The sequence below is a fragment of the Amblyraja radiata genome, chromosome 6, assembly GCF_010909765.2.
Source record: "Amblyraja radiata isolate CabotCenter1 chromosome 6, sAmbRad1.1.pri, whole genome shotgun sequence".
NCBI lineage: Eukaryota > Metazoa > Chordata > Chondrichthyes > Rajiformes > Rajidae > Amblyraja > Amblyraja radiata.
Genome location: NC_045961.1, coordinates 16,382,292 through 16,406,825, shown reverse-complemented (window position 1 = coordinate 16,406,825; position 24,534 = coordinate 16,382,292). Strand labels below are relative to the sequence as shown.

Here is a 24,534-nt window from a genome sequence, read left to right as displayed (position 1 = left end):
ATCATTTTCTGAACTTCAGTTTAAAAACATGTATATATTTATTGGTTTGAAAAAAAACACTTGGTTTATTGTACAGTCAAACTTCCAATTGCAGGTTCAACTTCTCTCGTTTTAAGGGCGTTACGCTCTTAATTACTTCAGCCAGGAGCTTATGAACTTCCCGGTGTCTTGTTTCCGCGCGAACAACGCAGTCCTGGAGCTTTTCACTTGAGAGAACACTTCCTCCTTCACACGGGAGACAAAAAGAATAATTTACAACAAGGTCAGGTTCAAGTTTTTGATGTGGAAAATATCCAAAGAATGATGTTTGTTGGATATTTTTAAATCAGTTCTCACGGCACCAATCAGATACTGTAATTAGTGGCTGGATTGCTAAATCTTTCGAAAGTGGGTTGGACACCTTATTGGAAGGCAGCGTTGACAATTTTACATGTATAGATTTAAATACTGATCTCAAATTATGCAATTACTGGACTATTTAGTCAAAGAAGTCACAAATTTCCAATGCTTAAAGTAATTACACGGGTGAATAAAAATTCTAAAATCTCACTTCAAAAACATATATTTTTCTGGTCAAAGCGTAGGTTTTCTCATTGCAAATAATGTCACTGTCTGTTTAACTGCATGTTTTAACAGACTTTAATAACAATTAAAGCTTGGAAACAGGCCCTTCAGTGCAACTTACCCACACTGGCCAACATGCCCCATCTACACTAGTCCCACCTGGCTGAGTTTGGCCCATATCCCTCCAAACCTATCCGATCCATGTACCCGTCAAAATGCTGCTTAAACATTGCAATAGTATCTGGCTCAACTACCACCTCCAGCAGCTCGTTCCATATACCCACTACCCTTTTTGTGGAAACGTTGCCCCTCAGGTTCCTATTAAATCCTTCTCCTCTCACCCCCCCCTTTTCAAACCAGTCCAAACTTACAAGAGTTGGATGGGGATGTGGGGAAAAACAGCAAGAGAGATGATGAAAAAATAATTGGCCAGGCCAGCAATGAAGAAGGGGAGCAGGGAAGTGTCTGATGTGAAGAAAGATACAGTGGGTGGCGATCCTGATATTCCTTATCCGGTTCATTTGGTGGGGGAAGATGGGACATGCACGGATTTTGTTGGGGAAAGAAAAATTACTTAACGTATTATGGTTAATGAAGTTGGAGTAAAAATTCTCAGGAAATAATGCCTTTAATATCAGTTTCCCGGAAGATGGTGTTTAAGACGGAACTGCAGATGCTGGAAAATCAAAGGTACACAAAAATGCTGGAGAAACTCAGCGGGTGCAGCAGCATCTATGGAGTGAAGGAAATAGGCAACGTTTTGGGTCAAAATGTCTGAGGAAGGGTTTCGGCCTGAAACGTTGCCTATTTCCTTCGCTCCATAGATGCTGCTGCACCCGCTGAGTTTCTCCAGCATTTTTGTGTATCCTGGAAGATGGTATTTCTTCAGAGAGATACAGCATGGATGCAGGCCCTTCGGCTCACTGAGTCCACGCTGACCACCCATTTACACTAATCCTACATTAATTTTTTTATTCTCTCCATATGATTTTTGCAAAGGTTAAAAGCAGCAGGAGTTAAATCAAATGCAAAATCACACTTGAGAAGGGCACACCATGGGATTCAGCCACTTGCTGGATGTGAGAAGTGTTATGTGCATTCAGGTTCAGTTGATCCACTTAGATTGCACACCATTCCAGTCCATCTGAATGGAATAATCTAAATCGCCCAGGCCATGGGAAAATTACTTTGCGTTGATTTTATTTATTTTAAGAAATAAAAGGATATTTATTGTTGCTTGCTCATTTTTATTTTAAAACAGACAAACACCGACACAGTGGTGGCAGCACCAGAGAATGGTTCGATCTTGACTACGGGTGCAGTCTGTACGGAGTTTGTACGTTCTCCCCGTGACCTGCATAGGTTTTGGCCAGGTGCTCCGGTTTGCTCCTACATACCAAAGATGTGTGGGTTTGTAGGTTAATTGGTCTTTGTAAATTGCCCCTGGTGTGTAGGGAATGGGATAACATAGAACTAGTGTGTACGGGTGATCGATAGTCAGCGTGGACTAGGTGGGCTGAAGGGCCTGTTTCCATGCTGTATCTTTAAACTGAACTAAACCACTCTGACAGCTAAGTTAATTGGCCACTATCCCAGGTGTACCTCTGTGGTAGAACTTCCAATTTACTTCCAAGAATCCTACACAAAAATGATGTCCTTTCTCTAAAGCAGTACTAGATTTCAGATTCTTCGATGAACCTTTGTGTCATCAATAAAGCCAGATCAATGACGCAGACACTTATGTGGTATTTGAAAGCATAGAAACATAGAAACATAGAAATTAGGTGCAGGAGTAGGCCATTCGGCCCTTCGAGCCTGCACCGCCATTCAATATGATCATGGCTGATCATCCAACTCAGTATCCCGTACCTGCCTTCTATCCATACCCTCTGATCCCCTTAGCCACCAGGGCCACATCTAACTCCCTCTTAAATATAGCCAATGAACTGGCCTCGACTACCCTCTGTGGCAGGGAGTTCCAGAGATTCACCACTCTCTGTGTGAAAAAAGTTCTTCTCATCTCGGTTTTAAAGGATTTCCCCCTTATCCTTAAGCTGTGACCCCTTGTCCTGGACTTCCCCAACATCGGGAGCAATCTTCCTGCATCTAGCCTGTCCAACCCCTTAAGAATTTTGTAAGTTTCTATAAGATCCCCTCTCAATCTCCTAAATTCTAGAGAGTATAAACCAAGTCTATCCAGTCTTTCTTCATAAGACAGTCCTGACATCCCAGGAATCAGTCTGGTGAACCTTCTCTGCACTCCCTCTATGGCAATAATGTCCTTCCTCAGATTTGGAGACCAAAACTGTACGCAATACTCCAGGTGTGGTCTCACCAAGACCCTGTACAACTGCAGTAGAACCTCCCTGCTCCTATACTCAAATCCTTTTGCTATGAAAGCTAACATACCATTCGCTTTCTTCACTGCCTGCTGCACCTGCATGCCCACTTTCAATGACTGGTGTACCATGACACCCAGGTCTCGCTGCATCTCCCCTTTTCCTAGTCGGCCACCATTTAGATAATAGTCTGCTTTCCTGTTTTTGCCACCAAAGTGGATAACCTCACATTTATCCACATTATACTGCATCTGCCAAACATTTGCCCACTCACCCAGCCTATCCAAGTCACCTTGCAGTCTCCTAGCATCCTCCTCACAGCTAACACTGCCCCCCAGCTTAGTGTCATCCGCAAACTTGGAGATATTGCCTTCAATTCCCTCATCCAGATCATTAATATATATTGTAAATAGCTGGGGTCCCAGCACTGAGCCTTGCGGTACCCCACTAGTCACTGCCTGCCATTGTGAAAAGGACCCGTTTACTCCTACTCTTTGCTTCCTGTTTGCCAGCCAGTTCTCTATCCACATCAATACTGAACCCCCAATGCTTTAAGTTTGTATACTAATCTCTTATGTGGGACCTTGTCGAAAGCCTTCTGGAAGTCCAGATACACCACATCCACTGGTTCTCCCCATCCACGCTACTAGTTACATCCTCGAAAAATTCTATAAGATTCGTCAGACATGATTTACCTTTTGTAAATCCATGCTGACTTTGTCCAATGATTTCACCACTTTCCAAATGTGCTGCTATCCCATCTTTAATAACTGACTCTAGCAGTTTCCCCACTACCGATGTTAGACTAACTGGTCTGTAATTCCCCGTTTTCTCTCTCCCTCCCTTCTTAAAAAGTGGGGTTACGTTTGCTACCCGCCAATCCTCAGGAACTACTCCAGAATCTAAAGAGTTTTGAAAGATTATTACTAATGCATCCACTATTTCTGGAGCTACTTCCTTAAGTACTCTGGGATGCAACCTATCTGGCCCTGGGGATTTATCGGCCTTTAATCCATTCAATTTACCCAACACCACTTCCCGACTAACCTGGATTTCACTCAATTCCTCCAACTCCTTTGACCCGCGGTCCCCTGCTATTTCCGGCAGATTATTTATGTCTTCCTTAGTGAAGACGGAACCAAAGTAGTTATTCAATTGGTCCGCCATATCCTTGTTCCCCATGATCAACTCACCCGTTTCTGACTGCAAGGGACCTACATTTGTTTTAACTAATCTCTTTCTTTTCACATATCTATAAAAACTTTTGCAGTCAGTTTTTATGTTCCCTGCCAGTTTTCTTTCATAATCTATTTTTCCTTTCCTAATTAAGCCCTTTGTCCTCCTCTGCTGGTCTCTGAATTTCTCCCAGTCCTCCGGTATGCTGCTTTTTCTGGCTAATTTGTACGCATCATCCTTCGCTTTGATACTATCCCTGATTTCTCTTGTTATCCACGGATGCACCACCTTCCCTGATTTATTCTTTTGCCAAACTGGGATGAACAATTTTTGTACCATCCATGCAGTCTTTAAATGTCTTCCATTGCATATCCACCGTCAACCCTTTTAGAATTAATTGCCAGTCAATCTTGGCCAATTCACGTCTCATACCCTCAAAGTTACCTTTCTTTAAGTTCAGAACCATTGTTTCTGAATTAACAATGTCACTCTCCATCCTAATGAAGAACTCAACCATATTATGGTCACTCTTGCCCAAGGGGGCACGTACAACAAGACTGCTAACTAACCCTTCCTCATTACTCAATACCCAGTCTAAAATAGCCTGCTCTCTCGTTGGTTCCTCTACATGTTAATTTAGATAACTATCCCGCATACATTCCAAAAAATCCTCTTCCTCAGCACCCCTGCCAATTTGATTCACCCAATCTATATGTAGATTGAAGTCACCCATTATAACGGTTTTGCCTTTGTCGCACGCATTTCTAATTTCCTGTTTGATACCATCTCCAACTTCACTACTACTGTTAGGTGGCCTGTACACTACACCCACCAGCGTTTTCTGCCCCTTAGTGTTTCGCAGCTCTACCCATACCGATTCCACATCCTGCAAACTAATGTCCTTCCTTTCCATTGCGTTAATCTCCTCTCTAATCAGCAACGCTACCCCACCTCCTTTTCCTTTCTCTCTATCCCTCCTGAATATTGAATATCCCTGGATGTTCAGCTCCCAGCCTTGGTCACCCTGGAGCCATGTCTCCGTGATCCCAACTATATCATAGTCATTAATAGCTATCTGCACATTCAACTCATCCACCTTATTACGAATGCTCCTTGCATTGAGACACAAAGCCTTCAGGCTTGTTTTTACAACACTCTTACCCCTTATACAATTTTGTTGAAAAGTGGCCCTTTTTGATTTTTGCCCTGGATTTTCCGGCCTGCCACTTTTACTTTTCACCTTGCTACCTATTGCTTCTACCCTCATTTTACACCCCTCTGTCTCTACACTCACACATTTAAGAAACCCTTTCCCTTTAACTCCATCCTCCACTAGCCCATTCGACACCCCACCCCCCTTATTCAGTTTAAAACCACCATCTCTCAGCAGCTGCAAAATATCCAACAAAAGTCTCTGCCAAAGTGACCACTTACTGCAACCAACAATGCCACATGAACTCACCTGGTTTATGCACTGCGCAGAGTCGGTTGTCTTCATCGATTACTATCGTGGCTATTCCTGACGACAGGGTTTCTTCCTCAGCCGTGGGATCTACAATACATATTGTGCTTTTGTAAACAAAAAGAAACAAATATCAGCAGACAATTCAAGTCACGAGCCAGTCTGATATACAGTGATCTATACAACTCGGTAACTTGAATCAAGCTTAGACTACATTGCGGAAAGCGGCCCAGAGTCCACGTCGACCAGCTATCACCAAGTACACTAACACGATCCCACACACTAGGGACAATTTACAGAAGCCAATTAACCTACAAACTCGCATGTCTTTGGAGTGTGGGAGGAAACAAGAGAACCTACAGGAAACCCATGAGTTCACAGCACCCCAGGTCAGGATCGATCCCGGGACTGAAATTACCAGGAGATGGGAGGGAGGGAGGAAAGAAAGAGAATTTAAAAAAGTCACAGTGCTGCAAAGACTGGAGGGGACAAGCTACTAGAAGCAATAGGGATGGATACAATTACAACTTTGAAAAGACATTTGGACAGATATATGGATAAGTAGGGGTTAGAGGGATATGGACCAAAACACTAAAAGCTGCAGAGAAAACCCATGAAATTATTATAGCAACCTCGTAAACACTCACTCATCAAAAATGGCAAAAGATGTAGCAACGGGGTACTTCCTGATGTTTAGATGATGTTTCTGGTTCATGTTAACTTCTGCCAAACCGGTTTCTTCACTGATCGACACAGAAGGCAACTGGACTGTGGGAACAGAAGGATTATCATCAGTCATTAAGACAGGAAATCATTGCCTACAACAATAGTTCAATGTCACATTGACCAAGTTCCCCAAAAGCTATAATGTAGTACATGTCAAAGACACAAAATGCTGGAGTAACTCAGTAGGTCAGGCAGCATCTCTGGAGAACATGGATATGTGACATTTTGGGCCAGGACCCATTTCAAGCCCTGACCCGAAACGTCGCCTATCCACGTCCAGAGTCCTGACCCAAATCATCATCTATCCGCGTTCTCCAGGGATGCTGAGTTACTCCAGTATTTGGTGAGTTTGTAAACTAGCACCTGCAGTTCCCTACCTTTTGTGTCGAGGGTTATGGGGGTGAAGTCAGGAGATTGGGGTTTAGGACAGATAGATCCGCCATTGATTGAATGGCACAGTAGACTTGATGGGCTAAATAGCCTAATTCTGCTCCTATGCCGAATGAACTTGTGACTCCATTCAGTATAAATTACGTGCTTTCTGCCCAAATACAAATATTTTTCCTTTTAAATAATTTGTGATCCTCTTCAGCATTTGGTTCTTGGTTTCTTGGTCCTCCAAAATATTCCAAGTGGAATTTAAACTGGATGTGGTCGCAAGAGAATTCTATGTCTTAACTAATGAAGGAAAAGAAACAGTTTTAGCTTGCTTTTAAAACTTATCAAATGGACGAGGAGGTTTAAATGTTTAGTAAACGTAAGGTAAAGATCATATAGGAGAGGGGTTTAAGAGACAACACCTGGAATATAGAAGCAGTAAGGCAGAGACAGCTTCAGCAGAATCCCATCGACTAGAAATGATAACAGATGCAGGTACATAGAGACACACACACACACAATCACTTCCAAGTTGGAGACACAAGAAACTGCTGATGCCGGAATCATGAAAAAATACTGTGTTGAAGGAATTCAGCAGGTCAGACAGCATCTGTGGAGGGAACGGACAGACGACGTTTCAGGTCAGTAATAACTTTCCAAGCTGTTTTGAACGGCTAACTACAGCAAACCCAACAGCTTCCTAGCAGAAAATAACATGGCTTTGAGAAGCCAAATAATTTTGCAGAAACATTTAGAGGAAAAGTGGAGAATGAATATTGATACCATAAAAGTAACTGTTAGCATTCCACAAACACATGACATACCCTTGTAGTAAGGACCCGCTTAATACAAAATGTTTTGCACCCACAATAATATCAAAAGAAAGGTTGCCAATGTTGTTTAAAACATTAAATAGATAATTTTTAAAATTAGCACAAGGACATTACAAGATTTCCATACTCAAATGAATTGAAATCGTGTGGATATAGATCAGGTCCAACATTTGAATAGGACATGGAACAGTACAGCAGCGGAACAGGCCCTTCGGCCCACAATGTCCATGCCGAACATGATTTCAAATTAAACTAATCCCCTCTGCCATCTCATGATCCACATTCCTCCATTCGCTACATTGGACGGGATAGGTGAGAGGCTGGAAGTTGGTATGGAAGGCGATGAAAGAAGATTCAGTGGACAGGACAGGCAGGAAGCGTGGAAGCACTGTTGGATTAAATAGTATTTTTCAAATGTTAGATAGATGCCTGATGGATAGGTCGGATGAACTGGGTGTGGATGCGACTGGGACGTTGTAGGTGTTACAGAAACCTGGCTCAGAAAGTGTTGGATTGGCAGCTTAATCAATTTCCTCAAAAAAAAACATGCATCGCACATCTTTAAACTTTGCCCTTCTCACCTTAAACCTATGCCCTCTTGTATTCCTGGGAAAAAGGTTCTGACTGTCTACCCTAACTATACCACTCAATATTATATGCTTCTATCAGGTCTGCCCGCAACCTCTGACATTCTAGAGAAAACAATCCAAGCCTGTCCAACCTCTCCATGTAGCATTCTGATAAATCTCCTTTGTACCTTCTCCAAACCCTCGACATGCTTCCTGCAATAGGGCACATCTCCTGTAAACTTTTCCCCTCTCACCTTAAAAGGCCTGTCCCACTTTCCCGAGTTATTCACGAATTCTCCCGAGTTATTCATGAATTCTCCCGAGTTTTCAAACTCGCAGAATGTTCGTAACGAGTCCGTGGATATATCGCAGCGACTCGTTATACCAGCCGTAAGTACTTGGGGCTATTTTTTTTTACTCGTGGACATTTTTCATCATGCTGAAAAAAAGTCCCGACTTACCTGATGCCCCGAGTACCTAAGGCTGGCATAACGAGCCGCTACGATATATCTACGGCCTCCTACGGACTTGTTACGAACATTCTGCAAGTTTGAAAACTCGGGAGAATTTGTGAATAACTCGGGAGAATTCGTGAATAACTGGGGAAAGTGGGACAGGCCCTTAAAGATCCCAAATTGCAAAGCATAGGCTTTGCAAAGAAAAATGAAGTAAATCTCTATGAGATTATACATGCTCACCATTTTTCAGTGCCGCCAACAGAGCTGTTACACAGACGTCTAGTAGGTTGCCATCATAATCTAAACACATCAGGTCACAATATACAACCCATACAAGCTGGAACAAAAGAAAAATAAATACATCAAAATATATTGGTTCAATGTTTTCTGTAGCCCTTAAGTCACTTAGGTTTAGGTTTATTATTGTCACGTGTACCGAGGAAAGCTTTGTTTTGCATGCTATCCAATCAGATCAGATAATACTACACATAAATACAATCAAGTCAAACTCGTACAGTAGGTAGATCAAAGGGGAAGATACAGAGTGCAGAATATAGTTCTCACCACTGTAGCACATCAGTTCCAGAGACAAAGTCCAATGTCCGCAAAGTGGTAGAGGCGAATCGGACAGTACCCTAGCTTATGGCAGGACCATTCAGAAGCCTGATAACAGAGGGGAAGAAGCTGTTCCCGAGTCTGGTGGTGGACACTTTCAAGCTTCTGTACTTTCTGAGATAGTGTGAGATGCAGATGGGAGTCTATGTCTGGTCTGTGTGATGGACTGGGTTACATCCACAACTCCCTGCAATTTCTTGGGTGTTGGGTAGAGCTGCTCTCAAACCCAGCTAAGATGCAGCCCGACAGAATCTGGAGAAATTTTTAAAGAGTCATCGGTGACTTGCTGAGTTTCCCGTCACCAAAAGAAGTAGTTTGCAGTCTGGAAGTTGCCTGTTTGGCAGTCAATGTAATTCTTGTGAGAATGATCGTGGGAGATGGCAACTACAAATTAACAATTCTAGCATTCATTTTTCACACAAATTAAAATGCAGGCAAAACAGGGTTGGTTGGCCCTTTAATCTGATAGCTATCAATTCCATTTATCTTACGCTGAAAAGTTGTTTTGGGGCCTTTGGAACGCTGGGCTTGTCCAATTTAGAACATAGAAGAGTACAGCAGAGCCCACAATGTCCGTGCCCAACATGATGCTAAGTTAAACTGATCTCATCAGCCTGCACATGATCCATCTCCCTCTATTCCCTGCACTTCCATGTGCCTATCTAAAAGCCTCTTAAACACCACTCTTGTATCTGCCTCCCCACTAACCCAAACAATGCATTCAAGGCCCCCACCACCCTCTGTGTAAAAAATACTTGCCCCTCACATGTCCATTAAACTTTCCTCCTCACCGTACAGCTATGCCCTCTAGTGTTGGACAAATCCACACTGGGGAAAAAGGTTCTGGCTATCTATGCCTCTCATAATTTCACATACTGCTATCAGGTCTCCACTCAACCTCCAACGTTCCAGAGAAAACATTTCAAGTTCATCCAACTCTCCCTGTAGCTGAAACCCTCTAATCCAGGCATCATTCTGGTAGACCTCCTCTGCACCTTCTCTAAAGCCTCCATATCCGTCCTTTAATGGGGCAACCAGAACTGCACACAATACTCCAAATTGCCTGTTTGGCAATCCATATATCTATCCAAATGTCTTTTAAAAGTAATGATTGTATCCGCCTCTATAGCTTCCTCTGGCAGCTTGTTCCAGATACGGACCATCCTCCGAGTGAAAGAGTTGCCCGAGGTCCCTCTTAAACCTCTCCCCTCTCACTTTAAACCTATGCTCTCCATTTTTAGAACACCCTATCCTGGGGAAAAGGGTGTAAGCGTTCACTTTATCCGTGCCCCCCATGATCTTGTACACCTCAATAAGGTCACCCCTCAGCCTCCTACACTTCAAAGACAAAAACCCTAGCCTATCCATCCTCTCCCTGTAACTCAAGCCCACGTCCAGGCAAAATCCTGGTGAATCTCTTCTGCACCCTTTCCAACTTAATGGTATCCTTCCTGTAGCTGGGCGACCAGAACTGTACACAATGTGGTCTCACCAATGACTTAATTCAAGTAATTTTCACATAAATTTAAATTGTTTAAATTCAAAAATGCTGTTAATAACTACTCTTAAATTTGCTCACCTTTCCTTTCTCAATACAGAGATCCTCCTTCTGAATAATTTGAGCACTGTATATTTGAAAAAGGAAAAGCATGATTAAAATGCCCCAAACATTATAATATGTATAACTGTTATACATTTATCAGACTTCAGTTTTGCACAATTGTGGTTACCGAGTATTGCGGATCACTAATTTATCACAATATTATTTTTTATATTTTCATCTGTGTGTCTTTGCAATAATGCAGCAGCAAGTAAGAATTGTTGGCGCAAGGATCCGCAGATGCTGGTTTATGAAAAAAGGCAGAATGTGCTGGAGGAGCAGCGGGTCAGGTAGCATCTGTGGAGGGAATGGACAGGCGATGTTTCAGGTCAGAACCCTTCTTCAAACTGATTGTGGTGGGGGTGGGGAGAAAGCTAGAAGAAAGGAGGGCGCGGGAAAAAGCCTGGCGAGATACGGGTGGAGACAGGGAGCGTTGCTGAGTCTTTCAACTTCAGAGATACAGTGCGGAAACAGGCCCTCCAGACCACTGAGCACACCGACCTTCGATCACCCTGTACACTAGCACTATCCTGCATGCTAGGGCCAATTTTACAATTTGCAGAAATCAATTAACCTACAATCCTGTAGGTCTTGGGAGTGTGGGAGGAGACCGGAGAACTCGGAGAAAACCCACGCAGTCATGGGGAGAATGTACAAACTCCATACAGACAGCACCTGTAGTCATGATCCAACCTAGGTCTGTGGCGCTGTAAGGCAGCAACTCTACCACTGCACCACCGTGCCGCTCTCAGGAGGAGAGTTGGGCCTGGAGGCAGGCAGGTTAATGAGAGAATGGCAGAAACCTGAAAACTTGCAGGTGGAATTAAAGCTCTTACTTTTCCAGGACATCGAGGATGAACTGACTTGCAGCTTGTGCCTGCTCTCCAGGAGGGCCCGCTCGAAATCTCGAGGAACATAACGGTGGCAGATCCACATTGGGTACTGCAATTAAAATAATTCATTACACACTCTAATGCACCAACATTTTCTTTGTTTTTAAAAAAAGAAACAACGGCAAAATATGGCGACTGTGCATTTGTGGGTTGTGCAAAACAACTTCAATGTGTTGTGTGCACGTGATAATAAAACAACCATTGATTTTAAACACAAAATTAAGCTGATGATAAAAGTCCATAAGTCATAGGGGCAGAATTAAGCCAATCGGCCCATCGAGTCAACTCCACCATTCAATCATGGTAGATCTATTGTTCCTTCTCAACGCCATTCTCCTGCCTCCCCATCACCCTTGACACAAAAGATTAATTCAGTGATAGACACAAAGTGCTGGAGTAACTCAGTGGGTCAAGCAGCATCTCTAGGGAAAAAGGATAGGTGACATTTCGGGTCAGGACAAGTCTGACGAAGGGTCCCGACCCGAAACGTCACCCATTCTTTTTCTCCAGAGATACTGCCTGACCCACCGAGTTATTCCAGCACTTTGTGTCTATCTTTGGAATAAACCAGCATCTACAGTTCCTTGTTTCCATAAAAGGTTAATGATATTTGCTCCCATCCAGCAGAAGGTACAGAAGCTTGAAAGCTCGGACCATCACACTCAGGAACAGGTTCTTCCCCCTCTTATCAGTCTTTTGAACAGTCCTTCCATAAGCTAGGGTACTGTCCGATTCACCTCTACCCCATTGCGGACATTGAACTTTGTCTCTGAAACTGATGCGCTACAATGCTGAGAACTATATTCTGCACTCAATCTTCCCCTTTGCTCTACCTATTGTATTTGAGTTTGGCTTGATTGTATTTGTGTATGGTGTATCTCATCTGTTTGGATAGCATGCTTTCACTGTACCTCAGTACATGTGACAATGATAAACCTAAACCTACTGTTCCTCTGAAATTAGTGACAAATAAAGCCTCAGCTTGGTGGACAGGTAGAGGGATAGGAAAAGTTAAAAGGGATATGGGCTAAACATGGACAAACTGGACTAGCCTAGATGGGGCATCTTGGTCGGAATGGTTGAGTTGGACCGAAAGGCCAGTTTCCATGCTAAAGGGCCTGTATCCCACTGTACGAGGTAATTCAAGAGTTCTCCCGAGTTTCCCCTGATTCAAACTCGAAGAATTACGGTAATAGCTGCTCGTAGGTACTCGGGGCACTCGTGGACATTTTTCAACAGCTTACCGCGTTTCCAGAGTACCTGCCGTTAGCGTTACGAGCCGCTAAGAGACGTCCCGAGCTCCGACGTACCCGCTACGTACATTCTATGTGCTTACCACGAGTTAGATTTATTTTTAAACTCGGGAAAGCTCTTGAATTACCTGCCTCAACTACATTCCTCGAATCATTCAATGTCAACTGTTGTTTCATCAATCGATTTATAACCTCAAAAATGTAACAAACAAAAAAATCAGCTGGTTTAACCATTTTACAATAAGAATAAAACACTTTATGCATAAAGTTCCAAGCTTGGATGTACCATTGCAATGTTATCGACTGAACTGTAAAGTGATTTTTCACCATTAACTCACCTATATAGCCTTTATTTGGTGCATCCACTGTTGGTGCTGCAAACTCCTGTAAAAGGAATTGTAGTCATTCATACATTAATTTATTCTTGATTAAAAGATTACAATTTTTACCAAAATAATGCCCGTATTGCTTCTCAGTTTTAACGAAAAAGTACAATAATTCTGCACTCCCAATGTTAAATAACTTGGGTCGCAACTAATTTATGATTGAGTTTAGTTTAGAGATACAGAGTGGAACCAGGCCCTTCGGCCCACTGAGTCCGTGTTCACATTAGTTCTATTTTACCCCACTTTCTCATCAACTAACTACACACCAGGGACAATTTACAGAGGGCTGATTGACCTGCAAACCTGCACATCTTTGGAATGAGGGAGGAAACCGAAGCATCTGGAAGAAACCCACGCGGTCAAAGGGGGGGACATGTAAACTCCACACAGACAGCACCCAAGGTCAGGATTGAACCCCTGGGTCTTTGGAGCTGTGAGGCCGCAGAATTATCATACTCAGACCTCATTTGGCATTTGATTTACTATATGTTGTTTTATTTTTGTTAATTGTCAGCAGAATAAACTCCCTCACATTAGCAGATTAAAGACTGTATCAAGATATTACAGAATTAAACGTTTGACCATCCAATAGACAATAGGTGCACGAGTAGACCATTCGGCCCATCGAGCCAGCAACGCCATTCAATGTGATCATGGCTGATCATCCCCAATCAGTACCCCAGTTCCTGCCTTCTCCCCATATCCCCTGACTCCACTATCTTTAAGAGCCCTATATAGCTCTTTCTTGAAAATATCCAGAGAACCAGCCTCCACCGCCTTCGGAGGCAGAGAATTCCACAGACTCACAACTCTCTGTGTGAAAAAGTGTTTCCTCGTCTCAGTTCAAAATGGCTTACTCCTTTTTCTTAAACTTTGGCCCCTGGTTCTGGACCACCCCAACATCGGGAACATGTTTCCTGCCTCTGGCATGTCCAAATCCCTAATCTATCTATCTATATTACTAAATCTCTGTTCTTGACCGGTTTTGGCCGTCTGTGCTGCGATTTCCGAGAGAACGCCGCCATCTACGGCCGTCATTTTTGGCCACCTTGCTCAGAGCCCCCCTCCGCCGCATGTGTGCCGAAGCTTTTTTCCGTCGATGAAAAATGACAGAGATATTAATGTTATTACAAAATTCCCCATTCTCTCTGCTGCCCCCGCTGGCGGCAGGGGGGAGGGACTATAAAACCAGGAAATGGTGTGCCTCACTCACTCTTCAAGATGGAGGAAGGCAGAGGGTCACGTTTCTCTGAGCTGTGAATAACACTGAACACATGTCAACTCAAATGCGAGTGCCCTTAGTGGTTCTAAAATGCTTGCAAAAAGTGTCTATTGGTTCTAAAATATTTGCAAAAAGTGTCTATTGGTTCTAAAGCTTGCAAAAAATGTCTCTATTGGTTCTAAAATGCTTGCAAAAAATGTCTATTGGTTCTAATGCTTGCAAAAAATGTCTATTCGTTCTAAAATGTTTGCAAAAAGTGTAACGGTTCTAAAATGTTTGCAAAAAGTGTCTCTTTTCGTTCTATAATGCTTGCAGAATGTGTCTTTTTTGGTTCTAAAGCTTGCAAAAAAAAACTATTGGTTCTAAAGTTTGCAAAAAAATGTCTATTGGTTCTAAAGCTTGCAAAAAAAATCTATTGGTTCTAAAGCTTGCACAAAATGTCTATTGGTTCTAAAATGCTTGCAAAAAGTGTCTCTATTGGTTCTAAAATGCTTGCAAAGGTGGGAGGGGGAGGGACTATAAAACCCAGAAGTGGTGTGCCTCACAGTCTCTTCAAGATGGAGGAAGGCAGAGGGTCACGTTTCTCTGAGCTGTGAATAACACGTCTACTCAAATGTGAGTGCCCTTAGTGGTTAAAATGCTTGCAAAAAGTGTCTATTGGTTCTAAAATGTTTGCAAAAAGAGTCTATTGGTTCTAAAACGCTTGCAAAAAGAGTCTATTGGTTCTAAAACGCTTGCAAAAAGTGTCTATAGGTTCTAAAACGTTTGCAAAAAGTGTCTATTGGTTCTAAAATGTTTGTAAAAAGTGTCTCTTTTGGTTCTACAATGCTTGCAGAATGTGTCTTTTTTGGTTCTACAATGTTTGCAAAAAGTGTCTCTTTTGGTTCTACAATGCTTGCAGAATGTGTCTTTTTTGGTTCTAAAATGCTTGCAAAAAATGTCTATTGGTTCGAAAGCTTGCAAAAAAATGACTATTGGTTCTAAAGCTTGAAAAAAAATGTCTATTCGTTCTAAAGCTTGCAAAAAAAGTCTATTGGTTCTAAAATGCTTGCAGATAGTATCTATTGCTTCTAAAGTGTGTGTGTGCGCGTCATCTGTCTGTGCGTGCGTATGTATGAGTTGCTGTGTCTGTAAGTGTCTGTGGGTGAGTGTCTGTGTGTGTCTGTGTATGTGTGAGTGTTTGACTGTCTGTGTATGAGTGTCTGTATGTGTGTCTGCGTGAGTGTCTGAGTATCTGTGTGTGTGTGTGTCTGTGTGAATGCGTGTGTGTGTGTGGAGAGCCACTAAGAGTGCATGGGGGGAGATTGAGGGGAGATGGACTGAATGCGTGTGGGAGAGGGGAATGGCATGGAGCAGAGTGGGGGGGGAGAAGGGAAGAGGGGTGACTGAGTGAACTGCCACCACCAGCTGTGAGAGACTGGACTGAGTAAGTGAAATGCCAGCCCACCAGCTGTAAGTGACTGAAGTGCCAGCCCACTACCCATAATAATAATAATAATAAATTTTATTTATGGGCGCCTTTCAAGAGTCTCAAGGACACCTTACAAAAATTTAGCGGGTAGAGGAAAAACATGTAAGGGGAATGAAATAAATAGTAGAGACATGACTAGTACACAAAGTAGACAGAATTCAATACAAAACACAATATGAGGCAATTAATGCACAGATGAAAAGGGAGGGGGACGTGGGGCTAAGGATAGGCAGAGGTGAAGAGATGGGTCTTGAGGCGGGACTGGAAGATGGTGAGGGACACGGAATTGCGGATCAGTTGGGGGAGGGAGTTCCAGAGCCTGGGAGCTGCCCTGGAGAAGGCTCTGTCCCCAAAACTGCGGAGGTTGGACTTGTGGATGGAGAGGAGACCGGCTGATGTGGATCTGAGGGACCATGAGGGTTGGTAGGGGGAGAGGAGGTCAGTGAGATATGGGGGGGCCAGATGGTGGAGGGCTTTGTAGGCGAGGATCAGGATTTTGTAGTTGATCCGGTGGGAGATGGGAAGCCAGTGAAGTTGTTTGAGGACTGGAGTGATGTGATGCCAGGATTTGGTGTGGGTGATGAGTCGGGCGGCTGCGTTCTGGACCAATTGGAGTCGGTTGATGTAGGTGGAGCTGATGCCAAGGAGAAGTGAGTTGCAGTAGTCCAGTCGGGAGGAGATGAAGGCATGGATGAGTCTTTCAGCAGCGGGAGGTGTGAGAGAGGGTCTGAGTTTGGCGATGTTGCGGAGATGAAAGAAGGAGGTTTTAATGACATGGCGGATGTGAGGCTCAAGGGAGAGGGTGGAATCAAAGATCACGCCAAGGTTGCGGGCCTGGGGAGATGGGGAGACAGTGGTGCCGTCGATGGTGAGAGTGGGGTTATTGATTTTGCTGAGTGTGGCTTTGGAGCCTATGAGGAGGAATTCTGTCTTATCGCTGTTGAGTTTGAGGAAATTATGTTGCATCCAGGTTTTTATAGCTGACAAACAGGAGTTGATATGGGAGAGGGGGGGGGGTTGTGGGGGGATTTGGTGCCGAGGTAGATCTGGGTGTCATGACTTAGTGAACTGCAAGTCCAAAAATCCATTCAGTCCACAATGTCCATACTAGCCCTCTGGAAACCAGTTCCTTCAGTGCACAACAGCCTGAGTGACTGAGCTGCCCGGCCAGAGTGACTGAGCTGCCCAGCCAGAGTGACTGAGCTGCCAGCCCAAGAATCCATTCAGCCCACAATGTCCATACTAGCCCTCTGGAAGCCAGTCCCTTTGACCCACAACACACATACTAGCGCTCCAGAAACCCCCCCCACTGGCCAGCAATATTGGAATTGGTGGAGAGGTGGAATATTGTGTTGGGGGACCAGCCCTCCCGTGTGATGCTGGAACCCAACGGGTCCCACTTAGTCTAGTAATCTTATATGTTTCAGTAAGATTCCCTCTCATCCTTCTAAACTCCAGAGTGTACAAGCCCAGCCGCTCCCTTCTCTCAGCATACGACAGACCCGCCATCCCGGGAATTAACCTTGTAAACCTACGCTGCACTCCCTCAATAGCAAGAACGTCCTTCCTCAAATTAGAGGACCAAAACTGCACACGATACTCCAGGTGTGGTCTCACGAGGGCCCTGTACAACTGCATAAGGACCTCCAGTCTCCCAATGCAATACTTTGTTCATAAAAAAGGACACAAAGTGCTGGCGTAAATCAGCGAGTCGTGTAGCATCCCGTTAGTACATAGATAGGTGATGTTTCGGGTCGGGAACTTCTTCTATGATTACAGTGGGGGGAGAAAGTTGAAAGAGAAGAGGCATGAAAAGGCTTGGCAGGTAATAGGTGGATACCGGTGATAGACAGACAGTTGGAACAAATTCTAGAAATAAAAACAGAAGGTGTGAGAGGATAGAAGAGTTGTGGATTGTGAAGCTAGAGGAGCCCTGGTAACCTCGAACCTACTCCCCCACACACTTTCATCCCCAAACCCCCCATTATTTCTCCTCCTACTACCTTCTTCAGGTGCACAGTTACAGGTAAGGAACGCTCACCACTTTGATGCCACACACCACCGTGGTGTTCCCCAGTTTCACCAGAGCTGAACCATCCGCAGTTGTAATTGAGCCTGAAATGAAGTCAGGAAAGCAACATATTTAAACGTGCCTTTTCTTAACAATTCCTTGCAACAGTTTTCCCTTTTTTAAACAACGGATCAGTAAATGCAATGGCACCTTGGAAGATGTACAAGGCATTGGATATTGTTGTGGAATCACTGATCAAAATAAAACCGCAGTTAATTTCCATTAGTAAAAGTTATAAAACACATAGTGCAGCGAGCTGCAAGAGGAAGTAGTTCAGTTCAGAGATACAGCATGGAAACAGGCCCATCGGCCCACAAAGTCCGTGCTGACCATTATTCACAAAAGTTTCTCCTCATCACAGTTCTAAATGGCCTACCCTTTATTCCTAAACTGTGGCTCCAGGATTTGGACTCCCTCAGCATCAGGAACATGTTTCCTGCATCTAGCGTGTCCAATCCCTTTATAATTTTGTATTTCTATAAGATCCTCTCTCATCCTACTAAATTCCAGTGAATACAAGCCCAGTTGCTCCATTGATGGCGTGCAATCGAAAGCTTTTCACTGTACTTCGGTACACATGGCAATAATAAGCTAAACTAAATTAAAAGAGATGCAGTTTTTTTTGTTTGTTTTTTTTTTTTAAACAGGGTGGTGGGTGCCTGGAACCTGCTACTGGGAGTTGTGGTGGAGGAAGATACAACATTGGCATTGAAGAGTCTTTTAGATAGGTGTATGGGTATGCAGGAAATGCAGGGATATGGATCACGTGAAGGTAGAGATTATTTTAAGATAGACACAAAATGCTGGAATATCACAGCGGAACAGGCAGCATCTCTGGAGAGAAGGAATGGGTGATGTTTCGGGGCGAGACCCTACTTCAGACTAATGTCAGGGGAGTGGGACGTACATAGATAAGGAAGTGTATAGATAAGGAAGTGTATGGTGTGAAAACAGGACATAGGGAATGGCGATCAGGGAAAATGTAGAATAGATAGTTGTTCCCTGGGAGAAGGTAATAACAAAACAGAGATAAAATGTAGTCGGAGACAGCAAGACTGGTCAGAGAACTGGGAAGGGGGAGGGGATGAAGAGGGAAAGCAAGGGCTACTTGAAGTTAGAGAATATTCATACTGTTGGGGCGTAAATTACCCAAGCAAAATATAAGGTGCTGTTCCTCCAATTTGCACTGGGCCTCACTCTGACAATGGAGATGGCCCAGGACAGAAAGGTCAGATTGCAAATGGGAGAGGGAGTTAAAGTGCTGAGCAACTGGGAGATTGGGTAGGTTCAGGCGGACTGAGCGGGGGTATTCAGCTAAACGATCGCCAAGCCTACACTTGCTCTCACCGATAAACAGGAGTTCACACCTGGAACAACAGATGAGTTGACCAGGGAGTTGCAGAGAGAAAACGGAAAGGAGTGGAGATGGGAAGATGTGGCTAGTAGTGGGATCCTGTTGGAGATTATTTTAACTTGGCATCATGTTCGGAACAGACATTGTGGGCCGAAGGGCTGTTCATGTGCTATACTGTTCCATGTTCTCACTTTAAAGAAATCAACATACACGTTGCTCCATCTTATAGATCTACAAAGTGACATTTTATAAAATAAAGCATTTAGGCAAGTCTAGATTCTCACCGATATTTAGGGTCGTTGTTCTGAATTCACCGAGTTCCCTGCCATCAGGTCGACAATTTTCTTTCTAACAAACATACAAATAATGTTGAGGAAGTCTATGTGGTACCAGACTTGCAGTGTAAAACAGCATCGAGGGGCACACTGGACCATTCTATACATCTTAAGGGATTATGTGATTTATCATCAACCGTACATGCAGATGTTAAGGAAAATGCATCGGTCCGCAAGTTATTTACGAGAAATTAAAGCATGAAGTCACCTACCAGAAATTTCCTGTAGTATTCCAAAGGTTCTACCGTTCTAAGCAAGGGATAAAGAGAGAACAACTAATTTGTTGTGTCTGAGTACTGAGTTGCATTGTGTGACAACACTGCCCTGTAACATTTTACATACAGCTTTACATCACATCCATCCATGTCTTCTGTTAATTCATAATATTAAATCAACTTCACACTGCTTTTTTACAGTGGGTGACGGGCATATAGAACGAGCTGGCAATGGAGGTAGTTGATGCAAGTACTATATTAACAATTAAGTCAATGATGCAATGATACTTAATTGTCACATGTACCTAGGTGCAGTGAAATGCTTTGTTTTGCACACAATCCGGTAAAATCATACAGCAGACCTCACCTAGGTAGTACACGTGTCGCCATGTTTCGGCACCGACAAAGTCAGTCACCGAAACAGTCTTATGTCTTAACGGTCTGTCTGCTGCCGCGTGTAGCAGCAGGCAGCTTACAGCTGGGTCCCCACTTTAGTTTAGTGAGACAGTGCGGAAACAGGCCATTCAGCTTACAGAGCCACACCGACCAGCGATCCCAGCACACGAACACTATCCTATACACACTAGGGACAATTTTACATTTATATCAAGCCAATTATACTTTGGAGTGTGGGAGGCAATTGAAGATCTCAGAGAAAACCCACGCAGTCACGGGGAGAATGTAGAAGCCCCGTATAGACAGCACCCGCAGTCAGGATCGAACCCAAGGCAGCAACTCTACCATGCGGGATCGAACCAGAGTCTCTGGCACTGTAAGGCAGTAACTCTCAGGTACATGGGCTGGAAAGGTTTAGAGAGATACGAGCCAAACATGGCCAGCATGAATATCCGTAAGACAGAAACAAAATACTGGAGTATCTTAGTGGGACAGGCAGCATATCCGAAGAAAAGGAACAGGTGACGTTTTGGGCGAGGACCTTCTTTGGAAGAAGCATAAACCTGCATCTGCAGTTCTTTGCTTCTACAAAGGTATAGAAGGATATGGGGCAAAAGTCATTTTACTCTGCCCACCATCTCCCTGGGATCCCTTCAATCCTCTGCACACTTGGAGCAATTTACAGAGGCCCATTAACCCACCCACCCGCACATCTTGGGGAGGTTGAAGGAACGGGAGAAGCCCTATATGGGTATAAGATGTGGCTTTGGAGCGGGTTTATCAGGACGATGTGTTTCAGCTACAGGTTGGACAGACTTTTCATTGTTTTCTCTGGAGCGTCAGAGGTTGGGGGAGTCCAGAGTTTATAATATAATGAGGGTTAAAGGGTGGCGCAGCGCCAGAGACCCGGGTTCGATCCTGAAGGGCCTGTCCCACTGTACAAGGTAATTCAAGAGTTCTCCCGAGTTTTCCCCCGATTCGAACTCGGAGAATGTCCATAGCGGGTCCGTAGGAGTTTGTGGATGTCTCGTAGTGACTCGTACGGGTAAAAAGTAACAATTTATTTCATCACAAGTATTTTTTTTACTCGTGGACATTTTTCAGTGTTGAAAAATCTTCACAAGTTTACCGGATTTCCTCGTACGAGCCGCTACAAGACATCCACGAACTCCTACGGACCCGCTACGGACTTCTCCGAGTTCGAATCAGGGGAAAACTCGGGAAAAATCTCGATTTAACTCGTACAGTGGGACAGGCCCTTAACCACAGGTGCTGTGGGAGTTTGTATGTCCTCCCCGTGACCGCGTGGGTTTTCTCCGGGTGCTTCGGTTTCCTCCCACACTCCAAAGACATACAGGTTTGTAGGTTAATTGGCTTGGTGTTTTGTAAATTATCCCTAGTGTGTGCAGGATGGTGTTAATGTGCGGGGATCGCTGGTCGGCACGGACTCGGTGGGCTGAAGCAAAGGGGTCTGTAAAGCGGCCTTTTCACGGGGCGACTTGACGCAAGAGTTAACCGGAGTTTAACATCGCGGGAACCTCGTGCGATAACAGTACGGCATTCGTGGACCACCGTGGACCACCGTAGCGCTAACGGCAGGTCATCGTTTAACTTGGTCACTCGGGAGAAAATTCAAGAAAGTTTGAATTTCTCCAAGATTGACTTGTACACTTGTGGTTGAGTATTGCAACATTATATGAACGTAGTGGCCAGTGCGATATCCGTAATAACTCTTGCGGGTACCGTGGGAACTCCTGCGAACGGTGAACCCGGAAGCTGGACAGAGGGGACAGAAGGTGAGTAAAAATTATCTTCTGTGGGATTGAATTTAAAAAATAAATAAAAATAAAGATTTGCATCCGCATATGGACATCAACTTATTCATGAGTTATGTTAATGAGATTCAAGAAAATAACTATAATCTTTAAAAGGGACTTTAAAAGGGACTTTACTGAAAGGTTACGCATTTTTATGGTCCGTGAGAAATTTTTCACATGTACTTCTTTGAGAGATACAGGTCGGAGTCCTCGGGTCCAGGGGTCCGGAACGCTACCAATCAATGTTGTACAGAGACCCGTGTAAGGAGTGAACTGCACATGCTGGTTTAAACCGAAGACAGACACAAAAAGCTGGAGTAACTCAGCGAGTCAAGCAGCATCTCTGGAGAAAAAAAGCTGATGTTTCGGGACGAGACACATCTTCAGACTCAATTCCGATTAGGCTGTCTGAAGAAGGGCTCCGATTCGAATCGTCAACTATTCTTTTTCTCCAGAGATGCTGCCTGACCCGCTGACTTATTCCAGCTTTTTATGTTTTTCTTCCCAGATCTGACTTACCTGCTGAGTTACACCAACATTTTGTGTCCTTCTGTGCGTATTAACCAGCATTAACCAGCGTCTGCAGTTCCTTTAGACATTACCTAACTTCAGATTTTAGAGATATAGCGCGTGGGAACTCCTGCGAACGGTAAACCCGGAAGCTGGACAGAGGGGTCAGAAGGTGAGTATGTGTCCTTCGAGGACGTCCCACCTAATTGTCATTGTTGGATAATCTCTTTAACAGGAACACTTGCAGAGATGGCTCCCAGAAAATCTCAAAGAAAGGGGGCAAAGCGTGTCAGAGATGTTTTTGCCATGTTGCGCTATTCAGTTTCTATATTGTTTCAGTTTCTATATCTATATTGTTGCTCTATTCAGTTTCCCAGGGGGTCGGGACGGGACTGGAGTTGGGAGGGAAAGGTGGGGGAGTCGAGGGAGAGGAGGGGGAGACAGATGGGGGTGTCTTCATTTACTGGCGGCGGGTGTCTGTCACTGAAACAGGCAGGTGAGATTTCACATCCACCTTGTGCGTGCCTCTCTCTCTCTCTCTCCCTCTTACACAGGCTGAGAGACTCTGCCTCTGTGAGTGTACGTCTCTTTCTCCCCCTCTCCCACACACAGTAAGACCGAGGTACTGTGCTCAGTCCATCTGTGTCTCCCACATACACAGTAAAATATGTCTCCAAATGAGCCAATTCAACCAAGGGAGGATATATATAGTGTGTGAAAAAAAAAGTTACATCATTTGTGTCACGTGTAGTTCACGATGTTCATTCAAGATTTAACGCGAAAGCTCGGGAAACGGACAAGTCACTCGCACAAATAACAGAAATGCCGAGTACCGTGGGAACTCTTTATCTACACCCGTTATATCGTGCGAGACTCGTGCTGGACCACGACCTCTTCACTCTGGTGACATCTTGCGTCAACTCGCCCCGTGAAAAAGCCCCATTACCACGCTGTATCTCTAAACTAAAGCACTTCCTGGTGCACATCACGTTTTACTTTTATGAATGGACATTAACCACGGATTGTTTGGATAAACTAAACTTAAATCACTGCAGCGGCACAGGATGTCCCGGGGTGGAGCAAATGTTAAACTTCCTCCCACAGACTCTCCGGACCAACAACCTGGGGACCGCACCTGCCCCCGCGCCCTATCCCGGTGACCGCTCGGCCCCTCTCCTCTCCACCTACACGGCCACTCGGCCCCTATCTTCTCCTCTCTCCCGGCTCCCACGGCCGTTCGGCCCCTCTCCTCTCTCCCCGCCCCGGTGACCGCTCGGCCCCTCTCCCCGGTCTCTCCCTCTGGCCAGAGACCACTGGGCCCCTTCTACCAGTGACCGCTCGCATCCTCGTCTTCTCCCTCCCCGCTCCTCCGCCAACCTCTCCCCTCCTCTCATTCCTCTCCTCCGGCGCCTCTCACTTGAATCCCGCAGACATCCTCCGCCGCCGCCGCCTCAGCGCTCCGTTCCGCCCGGGTCAGGGTTGAGTTTGTGCGGCAGCGAAACTACAGGCCGCTGCTCCGCAGGTCACGCACCGCGCCCGACGCGCTGACGTCCGAGGTGTACGTGCGTGCCCGTAACCGCGCTGACGTGTACAAGCGTGTGAGGCGCGCGTCGCCGCCCAACCGCTCTACCGCCGCGCTGTCCGGCTGCCATTGGCCGGCGCGGTCAGCCTGAGCTACAGAGGTTGCCATGGAACCGGTGGCAGCTCTCATTGGTTGAGGCGATTGCCGAGGAGCCGAAGGGCTCGCCCATTGGCTGCGGTGGTTGCCAGTGAGCTGGAATGTGGCGCTATTGGCTGTGGCGGTTACCAAGGGGCCCGGCTCCCGACTCCCGCTCCTATTGGCCGTGGCGTTTGCCAGGTGGCCGGCGGCTGCTCCAATTGGCTGTGGAGG

General features: G+C 44.9%; 1 protein-coding gene across 1 annotated transcript; it reads right to left on the bottom strand.

The window, feature by feature from the left end:
- Positions 1 to 14: 14 nt before the first annotated feature.
- Positions 15 to 24,203, bottom strand: exosc8 (exosome component 8). Its single transcript, XM_033022236.1, has 11 exons — positions 24,061 to 24,203; positions 19,918 to 19,954; positions 19,655 to 19,718; positions 17,987 to 18,060; positions 13,205 to 13,250; positions 11,557 to 11,662; positions 10,700 to 10,745; positions 8,746 to 8,842; positions 6,189 to 6,309; positions 5,542 to 5,648; positions 15 to 225 (listed from the first exon to the last, which is right to left on the bottom strand). Exons 1-11 carry the CDS (start codon positions 24,075 to 24,077, stop codon positions 77 to 79), a joined length of 864 nt encoding a protein of 287 aa, XP_032878127.1. The 5' UTR covers positions 24,078 to 24,203; the 3' UTR covers positions 15 to 76.
- Between the last annotated feature and the right edge of the window lie 331 nt (positions 24,204 to 24,534).